The sequence below is a fragment of the Pseudochaenichthys georgianus genome, chromosome 19, assembly GCF_902827115.2.
Source record: "Pseudochaenichthys georgianus chromosome 19, fPseGeo1.2, whole genome shotgun sequence".
In the NCBI taxonomy this organism is placed as follows: Eukaryota; Metazoa; Chordata; class Actinopteri; order Perciformes; family Channichthyidae; genus Pseudochaenichthys; species Pseudochaenichthys georgianus.
The window spans coordinates 8,079,672-8,097,647 of record NC_047521.1 but is presented as its reverse complement, the minus strand read 5'-3'; the positions used below and the strand labels follow the sequence as shown (position 1 = coordinate 8,097,647).

At 41.7% G+C, this 17,976-nt stretch overlaps 1 protein-coding gene across 4 annotated transcripts in view; it reads right to left on the bottom strand.

Moving 5' to 3' along the window:
• LOC117464435 (KAT8 regulatory NSL complex subunit 1-like) overlaps positions 1-17,976 on the bottom strand; it is a 43,887-nt gene that overhangs the window by 5,313 nt on the left and 20,598 nt on the right. For 2 of the 4 annotated variants that reach the window (XM_034106858.1, XM_034106857.2), the window contains 10 exons: positions 10,735-10,876; positions 10,540-10,623; positions 7,480-7,583; positions 6,945-7,080; positions 5,159-5,327; positions 4,550-4,705; positions 3,790-3,981; positions 2,734-2,873; positions 1,778-1,902; positions 1,612-1,669 (listed from right to left, as the gene is read on the bottom strand). In XM_034106858.1, the coding sequence (XP_033962749.1) occupies positions 1,612-1,669; positions 1,778-1,902; positions 2,734-2,873; positions 3,790-3,981; positions 4,550-4,705; positions 5,159-5,327; positions 6,945-7,080; positions 7,480-7,583; positions 10,540-10,623; positions 10,735-10,876 (1,306 nt within the window). The remainder of the gene's footprint in view (positions 1-1,611; positions 1,670-1,777; positions 1,903-2,733; positions 2,874-3,789; positions 3,982-4,549; positions 4,706-5,158; positions 5,328-6,944; positions 7,081-7,479; positions 7,584-10,539; positions 10,624-10,734; positions 10,877-17,976) is intronic. The other 2 variants (XM_034106859.1, XM_034106860.2) reach the window with 2 other exon arrangements.

Sequence of the window (17,976 nt, the reverse complement as noted above, 5' to 3'; positions counted from 1 at the left end):
GTATTAAATAATAAAGAAAACCAGCAGGGATAATGAGTAATTATTTTTTAATTAAAACTAGCACTTTATTCCCTTAGTCATTCCTAGGAAATATTAGCAATAATTTCAATTTTAATTAAAAAGTGAAGGTTAGACCCTGCAGCAAAATGGAAAATATTTCAGACCTTTGTTCATCTTTTGAGGGAACTGATAAATAATTGAAGTCAATCCTGACTAGTTGTCTTGGCTCATTTTTAGATTTTGATTATTGTGGAACGCCAATTGGTATTTTAACTTTTTACACATTTTCAAGAAAAACATATTTTTATTGAAAACTATTGCTCTAATACGTGTCTCCTTTTACACTTTGTTGCAACAGGGCATGTTTCTTTGTTTCTTTGAGGGAAAGTTTTTTTTAAGCTGTTGTTGGCCTGTGGAAAAATGTAATCATAAGAAATGACTCCGGAAAATCTGCAGATAGAGCCATAAGAAATGACTCTGCAGATAGAGCCATAAGAAATGACTCTGCAGATAGAGCCATAAGAAATGACTCTGCAGATAGAGCCATAAGAAATGACTCTGCAGATAGAGCCATAAGAAATGACTCTGCAGATAGAGCCATAAGAAATGACTCTGCAGATAGAGCCATAAGAAATGACTCTGCAGATAGAGCCATAAGAAATGACTCTGCAGATAGAGCCATAAGAACTGACTCTGCAGATAGAGCCATAAGAACTGACTCTGCAGATAGAGCCATAAGAACTGACTCTGCAGATAGAGCCATAAGAAATGAATGCAACTGATTATTTAATGTTGTTTTTATAGGCAATAATTTAAGCTTTGTTAGGTTCCAGGTTTAATATGTGCAATAAGTTCATTTCAATACGTTTTTACAATAAACATTGAACCAGTCCGGCCCTCGACTAGTACCCATCCATCCATCTTCTCCCGCTTATCCGTGGTCGGGTCGCGGGGGTAGCAGTTCCTACTACTACCCATTTTTTTTATTTTGGCGCACTGTGTAGCCTATTTGAGTTTGACACCCCTGGTCTAATAGCTGCTTTGACCACCAGGTGTCACTGTTTGGTCTCTGCCATACAGTGTATCTGAGTAAAAGCACATGTGCTATTGTGTATTAAACAGGGAACACAACATTATTTCTCAGAAAACATTTGCAGATTTTTAACCCTTTGATCTCTGGGATAGAAAATACCTACCATTTACTATTTGTATGCATCTTAAAATACTTTATATCACTGAAATGAATGTACAACATAGGCTAATAGGTATTGGCAGATTTAAAGCCACAAATAATGGATGAGTATTAAACCATTTTTTACTCTGAAATCATTACCATTTTACATTTTTGACACAACTGCATGTAACATAGCAAAATGACATCAACAGAAGCACTGCTGCGAAAGACAGTAGCCTTAGCTTCAGGATTTAAACATAATTAATGCTCTAGCTCTTATTTTTAGATTGATTTAAAGAGGATTGTGCAAACTAGCACCCATGACCTCCCGTGGGAGCTGTGTTTTCCAAGGGTGAGTCATATGGCACGGGTAAACAGATGTCTAATGAAGGACCCGCTAAATAAACATCACATGGAACACAGCAGTGGACCCTTACCTCCCGTTCATCCTCCTCCTCAGTGATGGACTGAGAGAAGATGTCCACTGATCGCCACCTGAGCACACAGAGGAATACACGTGAGTGCAGGGAAACCAGCCGTATACAAAGCACTGGAGGAGAAAGAGCAAACAGACCCCAGGTCAGCCCTCCTGCAGGCAGTTACCTGGGGGTGAGGATCTCTTTGTACTGCAGCTTCTCCACCCTGGTGGTGGCAGCCACTGACATGGGGATTACGATGTTGTTGATGTCAAAAGAGCTTTCACCTCGCCTCCTCTTGATTGGCTGCTGCTGGGACACAAAGGAGCACATTTAGTACGAGGAATACAAATGTGACTTATATGAACACGGGGCCAAATCAGGATATCTGTGACAATATTCACTTTTTAGATAATTGGTTCACCTGTTACAGCTTTAAAGTGTAAGAGGAGGCCGTTTGCAGACATTTTGTAGAAAGAAGAAACTCCCTTTTGGATTGTAGCCTCTGCAGACCGATAACATGCACTAAAACCTTTATAACACACTACACGAAATGGAAAAACCCCAACAAAAACATAATAGTGGAACTTTTAATATGGACACAGTATTGACTCCGAGGTTCTAAAAACTAAAAAGTCCAGAATTAGAAACACGGTAATTAAGAGCCGAAACAACCGTGTGTAGATATAACGTGAAACAAAAAGCAAAGGGAATAACTTTGCTTAACCTGTACATTATTGTCCAGATCAGCCATCCCTACAGTGTTACCGTTTCAGCCAGACAGGTTACATGCTGTTGTCACGAGGCAGGTCTGTGCTAACGGATGTCAACCTCTCAGTACCCTCTGAGTGTCTGACAGTTGTTCTGCTACAGTAACCGCCAGTACTTTCAGTTTCATTTGTTTTGCAAACTTACTCGCTTCCTCATAATATTGCATGTCGACAATGTGTTCATGATACTAGGCTGCGTTCTTTAACTTGATCATATTCTGTCATTTGAAGACTCCACATTTTCACAAGCAGAGAATTCCAAAAAGGCTGTGTCATGGCGCGCTGATAGTTTTGCTCATTTTGAAACTGAATGACTGAAACGTCATGATGTCCCAGTTCATATCAGATAACAGGAAAATAAGTGTTTCCTTACAGGCGTGCTGTGGACGCCCAGCGGCGTGGAGTTCTCTGAGGACGTGGACAGCTGCCGGATGAGGGGGCTGTGGAGGGACGAGTGCATGGTGGCCAGGGTCGGGCAGGGGCTGCTCGAGTCCAGGAAGAGTTTAGGGGAGGCTGCGGGACAGAGAGAGAGAGAGAGAGAGGTTAGATCAGTGCTCAGTGTCCTTAAGCAACTACGAACCCCTGTAATAAGATAACATCAATATCACATTCAAAGAGAGAAGATTAGGGCTGTACCGGAAACATTTTTTTTAACGCTAATGTGTAGATTAATTCTTAATGGCACGTCTTTCCATCGTGTACAAAGCCGGTAATTACACAGTTGTAGTTCAAGTTTAAGCTAGACTGATATTATTAGAATGAACAATTTAAAGAATTAAATTCCGAATGGAAAAGCCAGAAGATGGTTGGAATCACTTCAAAATTATTAACAAAATAAAATATTCAGCTTCAAGCTGCATTTGTTGGCGTTCAGTCGGTCATTCATGTGTGTCATGTTTGCCCTCCTGATGGTTCTTTAACCACAAGCAACAATATAATTGGGCTCTAAAAATATTATGGTGAATTATTGTTTAGGGCTGTGGCTCAGTGGGATAGTGCGCTGATCATCAGATCCCCCGCTGCAGACAACATGCCGCTGTGTCTGCAGCGGCATGTTGGGGCTTATTACCCTATGTGTAATGTAAAGCGCTTTGAGCACTTGTAAACGTCTCATTATGTAACTGCATTTCTATTTGGGAAAGGTCATCGATGTACTTATTAATGACCCGGTTAGTCATAATCATTAAAGAAAGTTACAAAAAAGACAAATTCATTTAATTCGATGTATCACTTTGTTAAAATTAAGGACTCAACTTTTTAATTTGGTTTAGGGTTTAAACCTGATCAAATATGACGTCAGAGAGTAGAGCTTCAGACGAGCCCTGGATAGAAGCTTAGGATGTAAAAAAGTCATCTGGTACAGCCCTACTTCAATTGATTAATGCCACTGATATAAGAGTGTTAGACAGTTCATCTGTTGGAGACTCACTGTCGGGCCGGTCCAGAGAGTGCTCTCTTAATCTCTTCCGGCTGTAGTTCTTGTCGTAGGGCACTAAGTGTGGGCTGGAGAGGCCCTGCAGACGCTCCGCCTTGTACACCTGTGAGCTGCTGCCCCCCCCACTGCTGTCCACCGGCCTCAGCTTCTCAGCACGGTTCTTATAGTGGCCGAGTCCTGCAACACCAGCAGACAGCACACACCACCGTTAGACAGAGCAGACCTGAGACCCCAGATTCATGAGATACTACAAATAAAGCTACAGCAGACCTGTAACAGCATAGGTTGCTACTACTGGAGCTGGGCTAAACAAGCAGCAGCCAATCACATAGCTGCCTCTGCCATGTGGTATTGTGAAATTGTTACTGGGAATAAAACAGCTGGTATAAAAGATAAACGAGCTGCAATTGACTGTTATTGTGGAAGAAAGAACATTTCATCATAATGATTCCAGTTTGGAGAATTTCTATTTTATGGCGATAGATATTTTTTAAATCATTTATTTTAATACAACACTTTATTTAAATAAAACATGTCTGGCTCTTAAAGCAAGTACATGTTAGATGTTAGGGTTTTTTAAAGCATCCCTAAAGTTCTTATTGTGGTTAAATATGTGTCGGTTTCTTTAAGAAAAAAAAAATCCTGTTATTATTTTATCATTAAATCTTAAACGATTCTGGCTCTTATATTTAGGTGGTTTAATTTCAAAAAGGGATATGAGAGAACCTTAGGCCTCTTCATTAGTTGTACTTACTGACTGCCATGAGTGAGTTGGTGAACTTGTGCTTCTCTTTGGACGAGGACAGCTTGTGTTTGAGGGAGAGCTTCTTCAGTGGTTTGCTCCTCTCCAGCGACTTGGTCTGCCACTGGCTCTTCATCACCTGCTGCAGACGTAGGCCTATACACACGTCTGAGGGACAGGCAAACAGAGGAGATTTAACTATATACTGGGTTTCCAGTGGAGACTTCAGATTTACCATCTGTAGTTCAACATTAGCAGTTTAACCACAGCCATGAGCTAATGCCAAATACACTATTGTGTGATGGTTGCAAATCAACTTTGTCTCAATTATTTATCAACAAGGCAAACCCCAACACATTCCTTAATAATGACATGGACGCTTTGATTTGAATACATTCAGATTGATGTAGGGAAGACGAGTTTCTTCTGGTAGTTAAGATCCAGTTCTGAGAATACAACAATTATACGGGGGCATATGGCATGTTTTAGGCAATGTAGTCTTTTCACGGCCCTTCCTGAGGAGAAGTCTCTCTACGGCCACTCCTTGTTTGTCTTCCCCTCGAGATGGAAAGAAGGAAATGACAGCGTAAACTCTTTCGAGGCGAGGAGCCCGGCACTGACCGTCAGGGAAGGAGAGGATGGGGTGGACGCCAAGATCCAGTCTCGACAGGCGCTCCAGGGTGGGCTGCTCGTACTGAGGGTCCTCTCTGGGGGTGGGCCAGCCACCACACATCGCACAGCTGCTGGGATTCACCCTGCAGCTACACTGGACACAGCTGCTTTTCTGCGCCTGGAAACCATGTCGCAAAGCATGTCACGCTCAACTGTAAACACTCATGATTCAACTTCAGGTTCGACGAGGAGGATTTGAGATTTACAGTTTGTATCGCACTCATTGTAAGCTAAGTGCAATGTAATACACGACACTGAGAGCTGGCCATGGTCTATGCAGATACACACTTCTGTTGGGTCATAAGTGATGGTTGAGAGATTATATGTATTGTTCCTAAGGAAATCCTACTCATTGTACCGTGAACACATCTTTTTAAGTACTTATTTTTCAGTGAGATACGTATTTAAGTATTCTTTCATAAATAGTCACTCCAAGCTCTGGAGTGCACAATTTGGACCGTTCCTAAACTAGGAGCACTGTTGGAATATACAGTTTGGATATGACTTTTTAATAAAACATGTAGCTGGCTGACGAGCTTACATGTTTCTAAATCCTAAAAAGAGTAGGGTTTGGTTGTAGTCTACGAGCTACAGGGTCTCATCATAGTCGTCTCTTACATCGTCGTCCTCAATGATAAGCAAGGCACCACATTTTTTGTAATATACATCTAAGTAGGAGTTATCCTTTTATGCTTTTAAACTAACTTGTTCAATAATCAATTTAGAAATAGGACACTCGAACAACAACACTCTTTTTGGTATTTAGAGGGCAAATTGAATAAACAAACGCATCAAAAAATATAAAACACTACAGGAGCCATTAGCGTCGTGGTGACAGAGTAGTTGTATTTACAAGACATGGTTCTAATTTGAGTTCTCTACTTGGAACTAACACGCAGACTAGTTTAAGATCTCCTGTCCTAAAACTATGAATGACGATAAGTGGAACAATGTGATTCCACTTCTCACTGCAGACATGGAGGATGTAAGCAATCAGCACACACAAGACATTTGTACATTAACACTTTCCTGACTTAATGTCCCACAGAACCCCGGGACACCTTCTGTTCCGGGGAACACTACGAACAATCGGCCCATGTTTCTTTTTTCATCATCTAAAACTTGTGAGTCGTCACAAGGGTGATTTCCCTTCTTTGTTGTTTGGCCTAGTTTTTTCACAAGTCATCCAGCCGGCTCTAGTTTACGCAGCTATTGGGTTTCAAACCGAGGAACTAATCAGTGAGTGCATAACGCACGGGAATAAAAGCCCACTTCATTCCTCTCAGAAAACTAAATATTTAACGTCTTCCCTTCAATTTTAGTAACAATCCTATTTATAAAAACACATCTCTTCAGTTTCTTTAGGGTGGAAGCATTGCGCAATCTAAGGGCGAGGAACTTGCTTCAAGCCCTGAATCTATCCCAACGTTACGCAGGCCTTGAGGGGAGCACAATCGATCTGAAAATGTTCAAAATGGCAATGTGGAAAACCCAATTGCAGTAAGCGCAACATTTGGTAAAGTAATTGAAAATACCATTTTGAATGAGGTATTAAGTCTCGAGCCTAGAATCTCCTTGTTTGGTAAATATTCTCTTAATCACATCATGATGCTTTTCAAAGATTAAGTGAGTCACGTTTCCAAAATGAATTCCCTCTGATATTGCAAAACGAGTCAAATGAATCCCATGTAGTAATCCTTGCATGTAAGCATGTACAACCAGACGGTGGGCTCACCTTGCCGTTGAGGTTGGGCACTGTGTTGGGCTGAATGAGCCTCCGTCTCCGGCAGCTGACGAGCGGTCGTGTACGCGCAGCCACACACGAGCTGTCGTAGGCTGACGGCGGCTTGGTGTCCGCACTCTCTGCCGTCCTGAACCAAGACAACACACGGAGGAGAATTAGGCCAAACATTTGATCGGAAGTGAGTTCATTCATACATTAGCATAAATCCATTTTTGTGTTTTTCAAAAGCATAAACGTTCATTAAATTGCAGACGCCAATATTTTCTTATGTTTTGTTTATTTATAATTGTTTTGTTTATGAAATGTAAAAAAAAATAGTATAACATTTCCAACATCTTTGTTCATTCTTTTCAACAACCAGTCAAATACATTCATTTGACTTCCGTATGTGAAGAAAAGACATCGGCATCTCATCCTTAGAAACTCCTAAAATCCTTAATTAGAGATTTCTCAGAAGTGTTTCTCGGAGAGCAGATTTCCTTTGAAGCAGAAAGGAGTTCATCAGTAGTATTATCATCAGCTGTACCTGCTGAGGACGCCGTTAACGGGCTGCGAGCTTTGACCTTTCCACGCCTCTGTGTTGGGGATGTGGGCGGCGCCTGTGTGCTCCAGCCGTTCTGAACCAACATCCTGCGAGGACAGATAAGACAGAGGCAGTGAGACGACACCTCAGCAGCACAGGCAGACCAGCAGCACTTAAGCGCAGCCGGGATATTTAAGGAAACGACTGAATCACCCCAGTCGTGTAGCCTTGAATGATTTATTCTGGATTTGTGAAAAGGGCTCTCACTCAACTTCAAACCCTTTTCTGCACCGTCATCAACATGAACGACCCAGAGCTACTAATTCACACTAATTCCTTCTTTCAATCAAACTTTTCCTAAAGATTCCACACCTGATTGTTTCTAATTTTTCCAAATGACATATTGTTGTTAAAGCAGATGATTTGACAGTAAGCAAAAACAGATAATCCTTGAAGGTTAAAGTGAAAACAGACTACCGTACTTTTCGGACTATAAGTCGCGACTTTCCCCCCCCATTTTTTGTGTACAGCTAACGGCCACTAGGGAACCTCCTAAATCTATGGATTTTACAGGTACAAATAACCACCTTTAACACTACGGGCTCTATGACCGGTCCGCGCCCGCCACCTTCAAGCGGCGGGCTCCAGCAGGAAAAGCTGGAGGCAGGAAAAGAGTGAGACAGGTAGCGCGCCAAAGTAAAAGTGGAACCGAGAGACAGAACGAGAGCAAGACAGACGGACAATTTAGCTGCTGTGGCTTATATGCAGGTGCGCTTTATAGTCCGAAAAGTACGGTATGTTTAATCAAAACAGTTGTCTACAAAGATTAGAGGCCACACCCGCAGTAGCTTAACAAACATTTGAATAAACAGCATTAACATATCCAGAGAAACAGGCTCATCCTGTAATACAACATTTCTCAATTGTGTTGCTCTAAATGGTGTTAGGGTCCAAGGTGCTTATTATACAAAAGCTGCAATTTATTTCCTGCCAGAGGGACAAATAAAAAGAAATCATTTCCTGTGAGCATTTCACACTTCATTTCCTGCAGGTGCTTTGATTGACCAAAACATGTTGAATGCTTTAGCGATTATTATGTGTCTTTAAATAAATAAAAAACAGCCCCTTTCAACTTCTAATAAAACATCCAGTGCTTAGAATTTGAAAGTGCTGAATTAATGGTGGTTTAATTAAATACTTGCTGAGAACCTTCACAAATTGAAAACTGATTAATGTCATTTCAGTGTCAACAAGCATCATTGTTATAGTTCACACTTCAATGGTTCACTTGAATTGTATTCAAACAGCATTTTGAAGAATATTTAAAAAGGTTTGTTTTTTTAACTTTTGTTCCAAGAAACATATCATTCATTGCACATTACCTTTAACAGTGTTTTCTCTATGGCGTTGCAATTTAAAAAAAGGCAATACAACAGCATAACCATTTAAAAAAAGACAAGCTTGTAAGGTAGTTTTGCCTGAATAATCCTAATAAACCCCACTAGATCCTGATTAAACTGTTTGCCAGGGTGTAGAACAAAACGCTTAATAATCAACAAGAGAAAATGCATATTCGAGCCAGATTGATCTTAAATGACAAGTATGCTAAGTAGTGCTGGAGCGACGCGTCGACTTCAAAATATCGTCGACAACATATTTCCGCGTCGACGCGTCGCTACACACACGTGGGTGTGTAAACAAAGCAACAAGCAGTTCGCAATCGCACTTCAAACACAATGGAGACTGAAACGGCTACCACCTCCTCCTCACAGGATTGCGCACGAAGCCCTCAAACGAAAACATCTCGCCCTAGGTCTTCAAAAGCATGGGAATATTTTAAAGTTAGTCCAAAACGCAAAGATATTGTCATTTGCAGTCTTTGCCAAATGGAGTTGGCATATCACACAAGCACAACGGCTATGTTGGAACATTTAAAGCGGCAGCTAGCTGTGGTGGCTACCATTAGCAGCTAGCATTTGCTCTCCGATTTTTACATAAAAATGGAATTATGGATTATAAATTCAATCATTTTTTTATACATAGACGTTAAAAACCTATGGATTAACCGATTCAGCCGCGTTTTTTCTCATTTTAATGCCATTGAACACGTCTTTTGATCAGATTGACAGCTACGGTGGTGAGACGATCTCCCTAGAAGCTCCGTAAAGGTACGTGTTGTGATGACTGTATTTGCTTCCCCTGCCGCGAGTCCGGATCACTCAGTGATGATACTATATACCTACATAATCTGTGGAGTCTCAGCTTTAATCGGATATCTTGTATGTGCAGCTACAATAAGTAATAAGGGTACTTTTATCTTGAGTTCTGTGCCAATGTCCGTTAGCATTTTTCGCTCATGGGTCATTTAGATGCTTCTTATGAGACTTGTGTTTTGTTTTGGTAAACATGGTTTGTATCGGCAGTTAGCTGAGATTATTTCCGTTAATCTGGTATAACACATTAATAGTTTGTTAAATATTAAGATCCCCTGAGACACAGTATTGTGAAAAAAAAAATGTTTACATTACGTTTTTTATGAATTGAACAACAGAAAAATAATCGTTAGATTAGTCGACTAATCGATCAAATAATCGCCCGATTAATCGTTTTCGAAATAATCGTTTCCCCCCAGCACTAATGCTAAGAGACTACCGTACTTTTCGGACTATAAGCCGCGACTTTTCCCCCCATTTTCTTTGTACAGCTAACGGCCACTAGGGAACCTCCTAAATCTATGGATTTTACAGGTAAAATTAACCACCTTTAACCCTATGGGCTCTATGACCGGTCCGCGCCCGCCACCTTTAAGCGGCGAGCTCCAGCAGGAAAAGCTGGAGGCCGGAAAAGAGTGAGACAGGTAGCGCGCCAAAGTAAAAGTGGAACCGAGAGAGAGAACGAGAGCAAGACAGACGGACAATTTAGCTGCTGCTGCTTATATGCAGGTGCGCTTTATAGTCCGAAAAGTACGGTAATCATTTGGTGTAGCCCCAGGAGAGAGAATATGGCTAGCACAGCGCTGTAGAGGAACACAACCTCCTGTTAAGGTTCCCCCATGACACTCACCAGAGTGTTTACAGGCTCTGTCTTCACTTCTGTCCCCCCTGCAGGTACTCCACTGGAAGAAAGTCCTCCCAGCTCCACTGAGCCCTGTAGAAGGATGTACATGTGGAGCATATTTATAGTAACAGTATTTTTCCGCACACAAACCATTGCATATTCTATTATTTATTAGCCGCCAAAATAGAAAGCTGTACTGACTTTGCTGGCGCGGATCTGTCTGTAGATGTCGGTCTGCTGTCGGATGCGGTACTCCAGGTCTGAGATGTGGGCCTGGAGCCAGTTCCAGTGGCTGATGATGGCCGCTCTCTCCACCGTGTAGCGGCTCTCCGCCCGCTTCCATCTGAGGGACAAGAAGAGGGTGTGAGCGCTTATTATATAAAACGCAAACAGATGAGATTTTGGATTAACGTTTGCGACAAAAAGCCTATCCTCCTTAAAAACGCTGCAGAGACAAACAGATTGGTAAATTGATTGAAATGCTTAAAAACACAACAGCTGAAGATCTATCATTGTGTTATAAACGGTTGGTCTGATAAGACATTTGAAGATGTCACTTTAAATATGGGATGGACAATTTTAGAAAAAAATAATCAAATTAATTTGTAATGACAAGAACCATTAGTTGAATTTTGGGCTGGGTGATAATTCAGTATCATAATGAATGTCTTCTCAATTAATGAAAAATACTCTTTATTTTTTGTTTGTCAAGTATTTAATTCATACTAGTATAGAAAGATTGGCTTAACCATGTGATTATCATAAAGACTACTTTATTGAATCACCAGATAGTATATTATAATGGGGATATAATGAAGATATGAATATCAGAATACAAGATTATGACAATACTGCCCAGCCCAAGTCGCAGCCTCAAATTCAGTCATTAAAATCTATTTATTTTCCATTTCTAGGTTGTTGGTAGAGTAAGGGCATGTATGGTAAACGTCTGTTCTGTCATGAATCATCCTACAACATAATACATTGAAATTTCAATGAGTCATAAATAGATCATTGAGAGCATGTTATTCAGCGAGCCTCAGAGCATTTCCCCAGTCAGACTGCAGAGGTCAGTGAATCAGCATTTCACTAAGCTCCCAGCAATGGCAACGGCAGGCACCCTGGAAAATCCTCCTAATCAAAAAACAACATGACGAGGGATTCTTCAGAAGCGAGGGAGAAACATAACAATTGGGATTTTCCTCGCCCTGAGTTGCTTAATGGCAAATCATGAGTGCCAGCTGAGAGCAGAGTACTCCATTTTACCAGTATGACACAGAATGGGCATTTCAAAGGCAGACATGAGAGGAAAATGTCTGCTCTTGCACCGTGCGGCAGCCACCACAGAGGGCGCTGTTTCATCAAAATACAGGCTGCATTGACCATGGCTGAACAATGAAGAAAAAACAGGAGTCAGATGGCAGACAAAGATAGACCTTGCACTCCTCTGCGCTTTCTCCTCTCCACACCCGTCTGTTTTCAATTTTCTGATCTACTACAGGATGGAGGAAGTTGGGAAAGGGCTACGGCCTAGATCAGGGGAGGGAGAAGGGGAGGAGTAAAAAGAGGGACAACAAGGACAGCGAAAGCGCTGGCAGCCTGGGGAGGAACAGACGGTTTAAAGTGCAATCTACAGGCCACAGAGTGCTGGAGGGGGTGGGGCTGGGTCGGGGAACAGTGCGGCAGACACTGGGATAACCAATAATCCAAGCAAGCATCCTGTATTATTGTGGAGCTGAGCGGAAGGAGAGTCACATTGGCTTTGACGCAGATATCAACCACCAATCATCAGTGCCATGAAAGACATCTTGACTCTTGCTTTACTTATCCACAACAAGCGTGGTCACTGCAATAAGCAAGGACACTACTGCAAATACAGCTGCCGTGTTACCGGCTCATAACATTTCCTGTTGCTATTCTACACTCAACCCTGTTCTGCACAATAAACAAACATGCACTGGTAAATGTTCTCTAAACACGGCAACACTGCTGAACACGCCCTTTTGCTGGTGCATAAGATCAATGCTCTGGCAAGTCATTTGCATCTGGGAGTCCCCGTGGAGACTCGTCTCAAAACAACACTGGAGGTGGTGGCACTAAGAGTGTCACAGAATATACTGCACTAATTAGTATGCTGTGATTCGGCAGGATGTGGGGGTGGACAGCTGATCTGCCAAAAGGCCAGGTGAGATGTGGCCCTGAGGGGGAAACGAAGGGTGATCTTGAGAAGATTCATGCTCTATGACATTCCAGCATTAGCATTTTCTTGTTATATTTAGACCACACATTTTGATAACAGCTGCTTTTAACTATCCGGATTAAGATTAAAAATACAAAATACAGTCAACAAATAAATAATGATATTCTATGAATAAAGCTTTACTGATCCTGAGCTGGAAATTCACCTGCAACCCAGCTGTTTGTAAAGTAATATAAAGAAAATGTATAAATAAATACATTAAGATTAGTAGACTGGCCACACATTTCAAAGCTGACTCTATATACCAAGTGAATTCATTAAAAGGAATAAAGAATAGAAAATAATGAAATCAGTTCCCAGGGTCCAATAGACAAGAGCTGGGCCCCACTCGTGTGGATAATCATGAAGAGGAAGCAGGAAGAGCTAAAACTGTACTTTAGTCAAACATAAACACACAGGGGCCATTACAAGTGCAATGACCTTAATCGTTAGTGTGACGAAGGAGGATGGGTCGGTATGCAGCGTGGAGAAACCCCCCCCTCTACACGAGAAGCTCCATCCCCCCCAGGACATATTTTCCTCCCCCTCTACTCCTAAACACAAAAGCACCGGCGGCAATCTGTACAGCCGTTGTTTTGTGTCTGTCAGCACATTCCCCTTTGTGGTGTTTCTCCGGATGCAGCACGTATGTTGCGTGGTGCACCCCTGTGCCATAACGTCCCTACCATAACCAACACCATGCTCAAACACGTGGCGCAAAACAGGCCGGAGAGCGGGGGTCACTGAGGCAGCAGACTCATTTACACCTGATGTACCTTTCCACTGGAAAAGTACCATCACTGGGGAGGACACATGCGGTTCCTTCAGGCTAAGGGAAGCGATTTCAAAGACCTTTTGATATTGTGCAAGAAGTGACGAACACAGAAACTATTTCTATCGCCGTTTATGTCAACCATTGTAACACTCTTCTCTCCTCTACTTCATTGTGTGCCTTTGTTAATACTGAAGGGGGGGTTGCACTTCCTCTCCATATGGTTACACAAGTGGCTGGTGGAAGGAGATTAACTTTCTATTTGCTTGATGCTTGTATTATGCTGTACACCTAATATGGTCTCTATCTTTTATCTCATCACTTAACACCATGAGCACACAGTCAGTGGGGTGAACACATGCACGTCTTTTGTATGAAAGATGTATAACTTGGAAACAAGGGCTCTGAGCTTATGGTAGATGGACTGCAGTTATATAGCACAATTCAATCGTCACACACACACACACACACACACACACACACACACACACACACACACACACACACACACACACACACACACACACACACACACACACACACACACACACACACACACACACACACACACACACACACACACACACACACACACACACACACACACACACACACACACACACACACACACACACACACACACACACACACACACACACACACACACACACACACACACACACACACACACAGCGCTGGCCGGCACATCAGAGCAACTTGGGGTTCAGTGTCAGTGTCTTGTGTCAGTGGCTCAAACATAATTTAACATGGAATCAAACTGAAAGTCCTATGATTAAAAGGGCCTACCTAGCTCTGCCTCGTGACCAACGGCCACCCCCTTTTTGCTGCTCTATTTTAACAGCTTTATCACAATGTACTGCCTCCACAGATATCACACTACAGGGTAAGGTTGGGTATCGTTTGGATTTTAACGATTCCGGTTCTGCTTTTCGGTTCTCGATTCCGGTTCTTTGAGAGGGTAAAAATAAGGCCCATGCCAATTTCACTGGGAGAAAAATATATTTATGAAAACATTAAGTCAAATCTGTATTCCTATTTACAAATCACTTCATACTGTTTAATTTTGTTGCGGTTATTGAATACAATTGTATTAAAATAATCTCTGCATTGTTTAGTTAGTTCTAAGTGGTGCAGTTTGAGAATGTACAATTGGCCCAGTCTCCTCTGATGTTACACTGCAACCTGCCTGTGAGACAGAGTCCAACCACACATGTCCTGCAACACACATGCTGCAGCTGCCCAGCTGCTCACCGTTTGTAAAAGTAAATAAATAGTATTTTCATTTCAATAATGAACTTTCTATACCCTGCTTCATAAACAATACTGACATCCCTGTGCTCCTCCGAGTCTGTCTCATAGTCCGGGATGTGAGGACAGCGCGAGGACACAGACAGGGAGGCTGCTTTACTTCATAAAGGAAATGGCGGTCAATATTAACATAGGAGCTAAAACGCTTAATAACCTTCATTACGTGTTAGAGAAAGAACATAAGAAAGGTTGACAAAGATGAGGCTGTTAAACGGGCAGCGGAGCCGCTGTATATAAAAAGAGAGAGAGACGCTGAGCTGCACCGTGCAGCAATCAGCTGATCCGGAGCAGAGAGAGCTGTGGTCCTCCTGTCCTCACAACTCTTAGAAATCCGGGTATCGGACAATTGTTATTTGTTCTTACTCTGAAGCGGATTTCGGTACCCAACCCTACTACAGGGGTCAAATCTCCCAAAGCATGCAGCATCATCATTCAAAAGCTCCCCCCCTAAAAAATAAGATTGTTCTGTTTTAGTTATGTCTTATCAATCTACATGTATATGAGATTAACGCATACACACACGCAGTACATATAAAGCATAGACCACAATAAACAACAGTAACCCATTTTTCTCAATGGAGATTGTTAAAAGAGTGTGTTATTAATTTCATTCTGAATGGCATTTATATTGATTTTAGACAGAATATAGGTTAGAAAATGGGTGCTCATTTGTAAATTATTATCCACAATTTAACAAAAAAGGTTCTCAATGTATGGGGACAGTTACTGCATCCGGCTTTTATCTTAAAACAGGAAGTGTTTTTTTCACGCCTGTGACATATTCTACAGATACGGACCTATTAGACCGGGTAATGTTACTAGTAGTGCTGCGTACCTGGACTCACATTCAGGTTCAGGTCCGGACTCAAGTCCAGAGGTTCAGGTTCAGGTCCGGACTCAAGTCCAGAGGTTCAGGTTGTGTCAAGTTGTGCGAGTAACTAAAGTGAACTTATTGTGAGCTAATTATCAATTGAAAATTAACTCATAATCAACTCAAATTCAAACTCGTCAGGTTTATTGTGCTCCCTTCCAACTTGTGTCCACATTTCTCTACAAAGTACAAATGTGCCACTTAGTCTACAAATGACTTATGACAGCAACTACAGTGAACTACTACAAAGTTCAAACATGTATTTCATTTACCAAACTAAAGTAACCAAACAGTCCCTGAGCTGACTGAGCCTAAATCCCTAAAACGTTGCTGAAAGGTAGAGTGTAGAGTAGACTATACGCATTACACACCTACTATACAGTATAGGCTACACTGTAGTGTAGTGACTGTACAGTCAGAGTGTACTGTACTGTCTGTGCACCATGTATTTTCTACAACTCTACAATACATACTGTTAGAAATTAAAATCAATGTTGATATGGCATAATTTTGAATTAAATACACTAATTTAAATCAGTTTTATTCTAAAAAAAACGGAAGTTCACACTATTAACTTAATACTTTTAGTCTGAAAATTCTTCACTTCCGGTTAGCATTAGCATGTGGCAAAATTCTACGTTTTCAAACCGTGAATCGAAGGTGAAATGACATGTGATGTTGTACACTGAACACACTGGGATTAGCACTCATTTATTGACGCTGAATAACGTTTATCAGGGAATGTTTAAATAACCACAGACACCAGAATATACGTAAGTGCTAGTTTTTTTGCGAGTCCAAGTACCGGTTCCTGACGTTCCGGTTTTAACCGGTCTTGAACCGAAACTCTTTACAAGTCCAGTACCGGTTCGGCGTACCGGTACGCAGCACTAGTTACTAGTATGATGTCTATAAACTATAAACAGATTTGTACTGTTGGCTTTTACTTTTGCTGTGACCCAAGCACAACAAAATCTAAATCTAAAAAGAACACAGCGGGAACAAATAAATGCTGTGTGGCTACTCTCACCTGTTAACATGGGCACTGTCATATAAAAGCAAAAGGATTCCACAACTCCGACACGCAGGCTAGCAATTCTGTATGTAAGGGCAATTAACACAACAGTCTGGTTCAGGAAATACAATTACTGCTTGACTTAATAATACTGATAAAATGTCTATTCTCATATCACAATATTGGCAGGGCTCGACAGTAACGGTTGCCATTGGCAACCATTCAGACCACTTCTTGGCCTTTGGTTGCAATCAGTGGCAACCAGTTTTTAACATAAAGAAATAAGGACAGCTAAATGTGCACACCAAAATAGATAAATGTTAAATGTGTTGTATTAAAAGGTGGGGTAGGTAAGTTTGAGAAACCGGCTCGAGGTACACTTGTTATATTCCATGGAATGCTCTTAACATCCCGATAGCAATGAATATCTTAAGTGCTTTGACAAAAAATCCATAAAAAAGCGTCATCTGTAGAAGCCGTGGCGCTGTAAAAAGCACGACCAATCATCTGAGCCGGCCCGGCTAAAGTAACTGGATGGCCTACCTGCCTGTCAGCCTTCCATCTGTGCACAAACTTATCTCGTGCCCTCATTGGTCATGTGCACGTTCGTGTGTGTTGGAGGAGGGGCTCTGTAAGGAAGTAGTGTTGTCACGACACCAACATTTTGGTTTCGATACCAAGTCAAGAATTGCGATTCCGATTCTTTTTCGATACTTTTCTTAAAAAAAGGGAAACGGTGTAATTAAATGTAATTATTGTACTTTATTTCACACCATAACCATAACACAAACTTTTAAACAATGAGAACAATAAATAAAATAATTGACAAGAATTTGTATTAAATACAATTGAGCATCATCTATAAACGACTTTTTTGTTTTTCGCTTCTGGCGTCTTTTTTGTCAACAAGCCGAGGCGCAGCGGCAGTTGCACTCCCACTTGCAGCCATGCTTCTCGTCTTCTCACATGCTCTGGCAGCTAGCGCGTGCACGAGAGAGGGGAGGCACTTAGAGCGTGCTTGAGAGGGGAGGGACTGCAGGCACGGCGTGGAAGCAGAGCGCTGAACACACACGGCTCTTATTAAAACGGCGCTTTCTCACCGAAGTACTTTTCCCCGTCATTCTTAAAGTACCGATACTAATGAAACGGAGGAATCGTAACGTTTTTAACGCCTTTCAGGTATCGGTACACTGTGCAACACTATAAGGAAGTGGCAG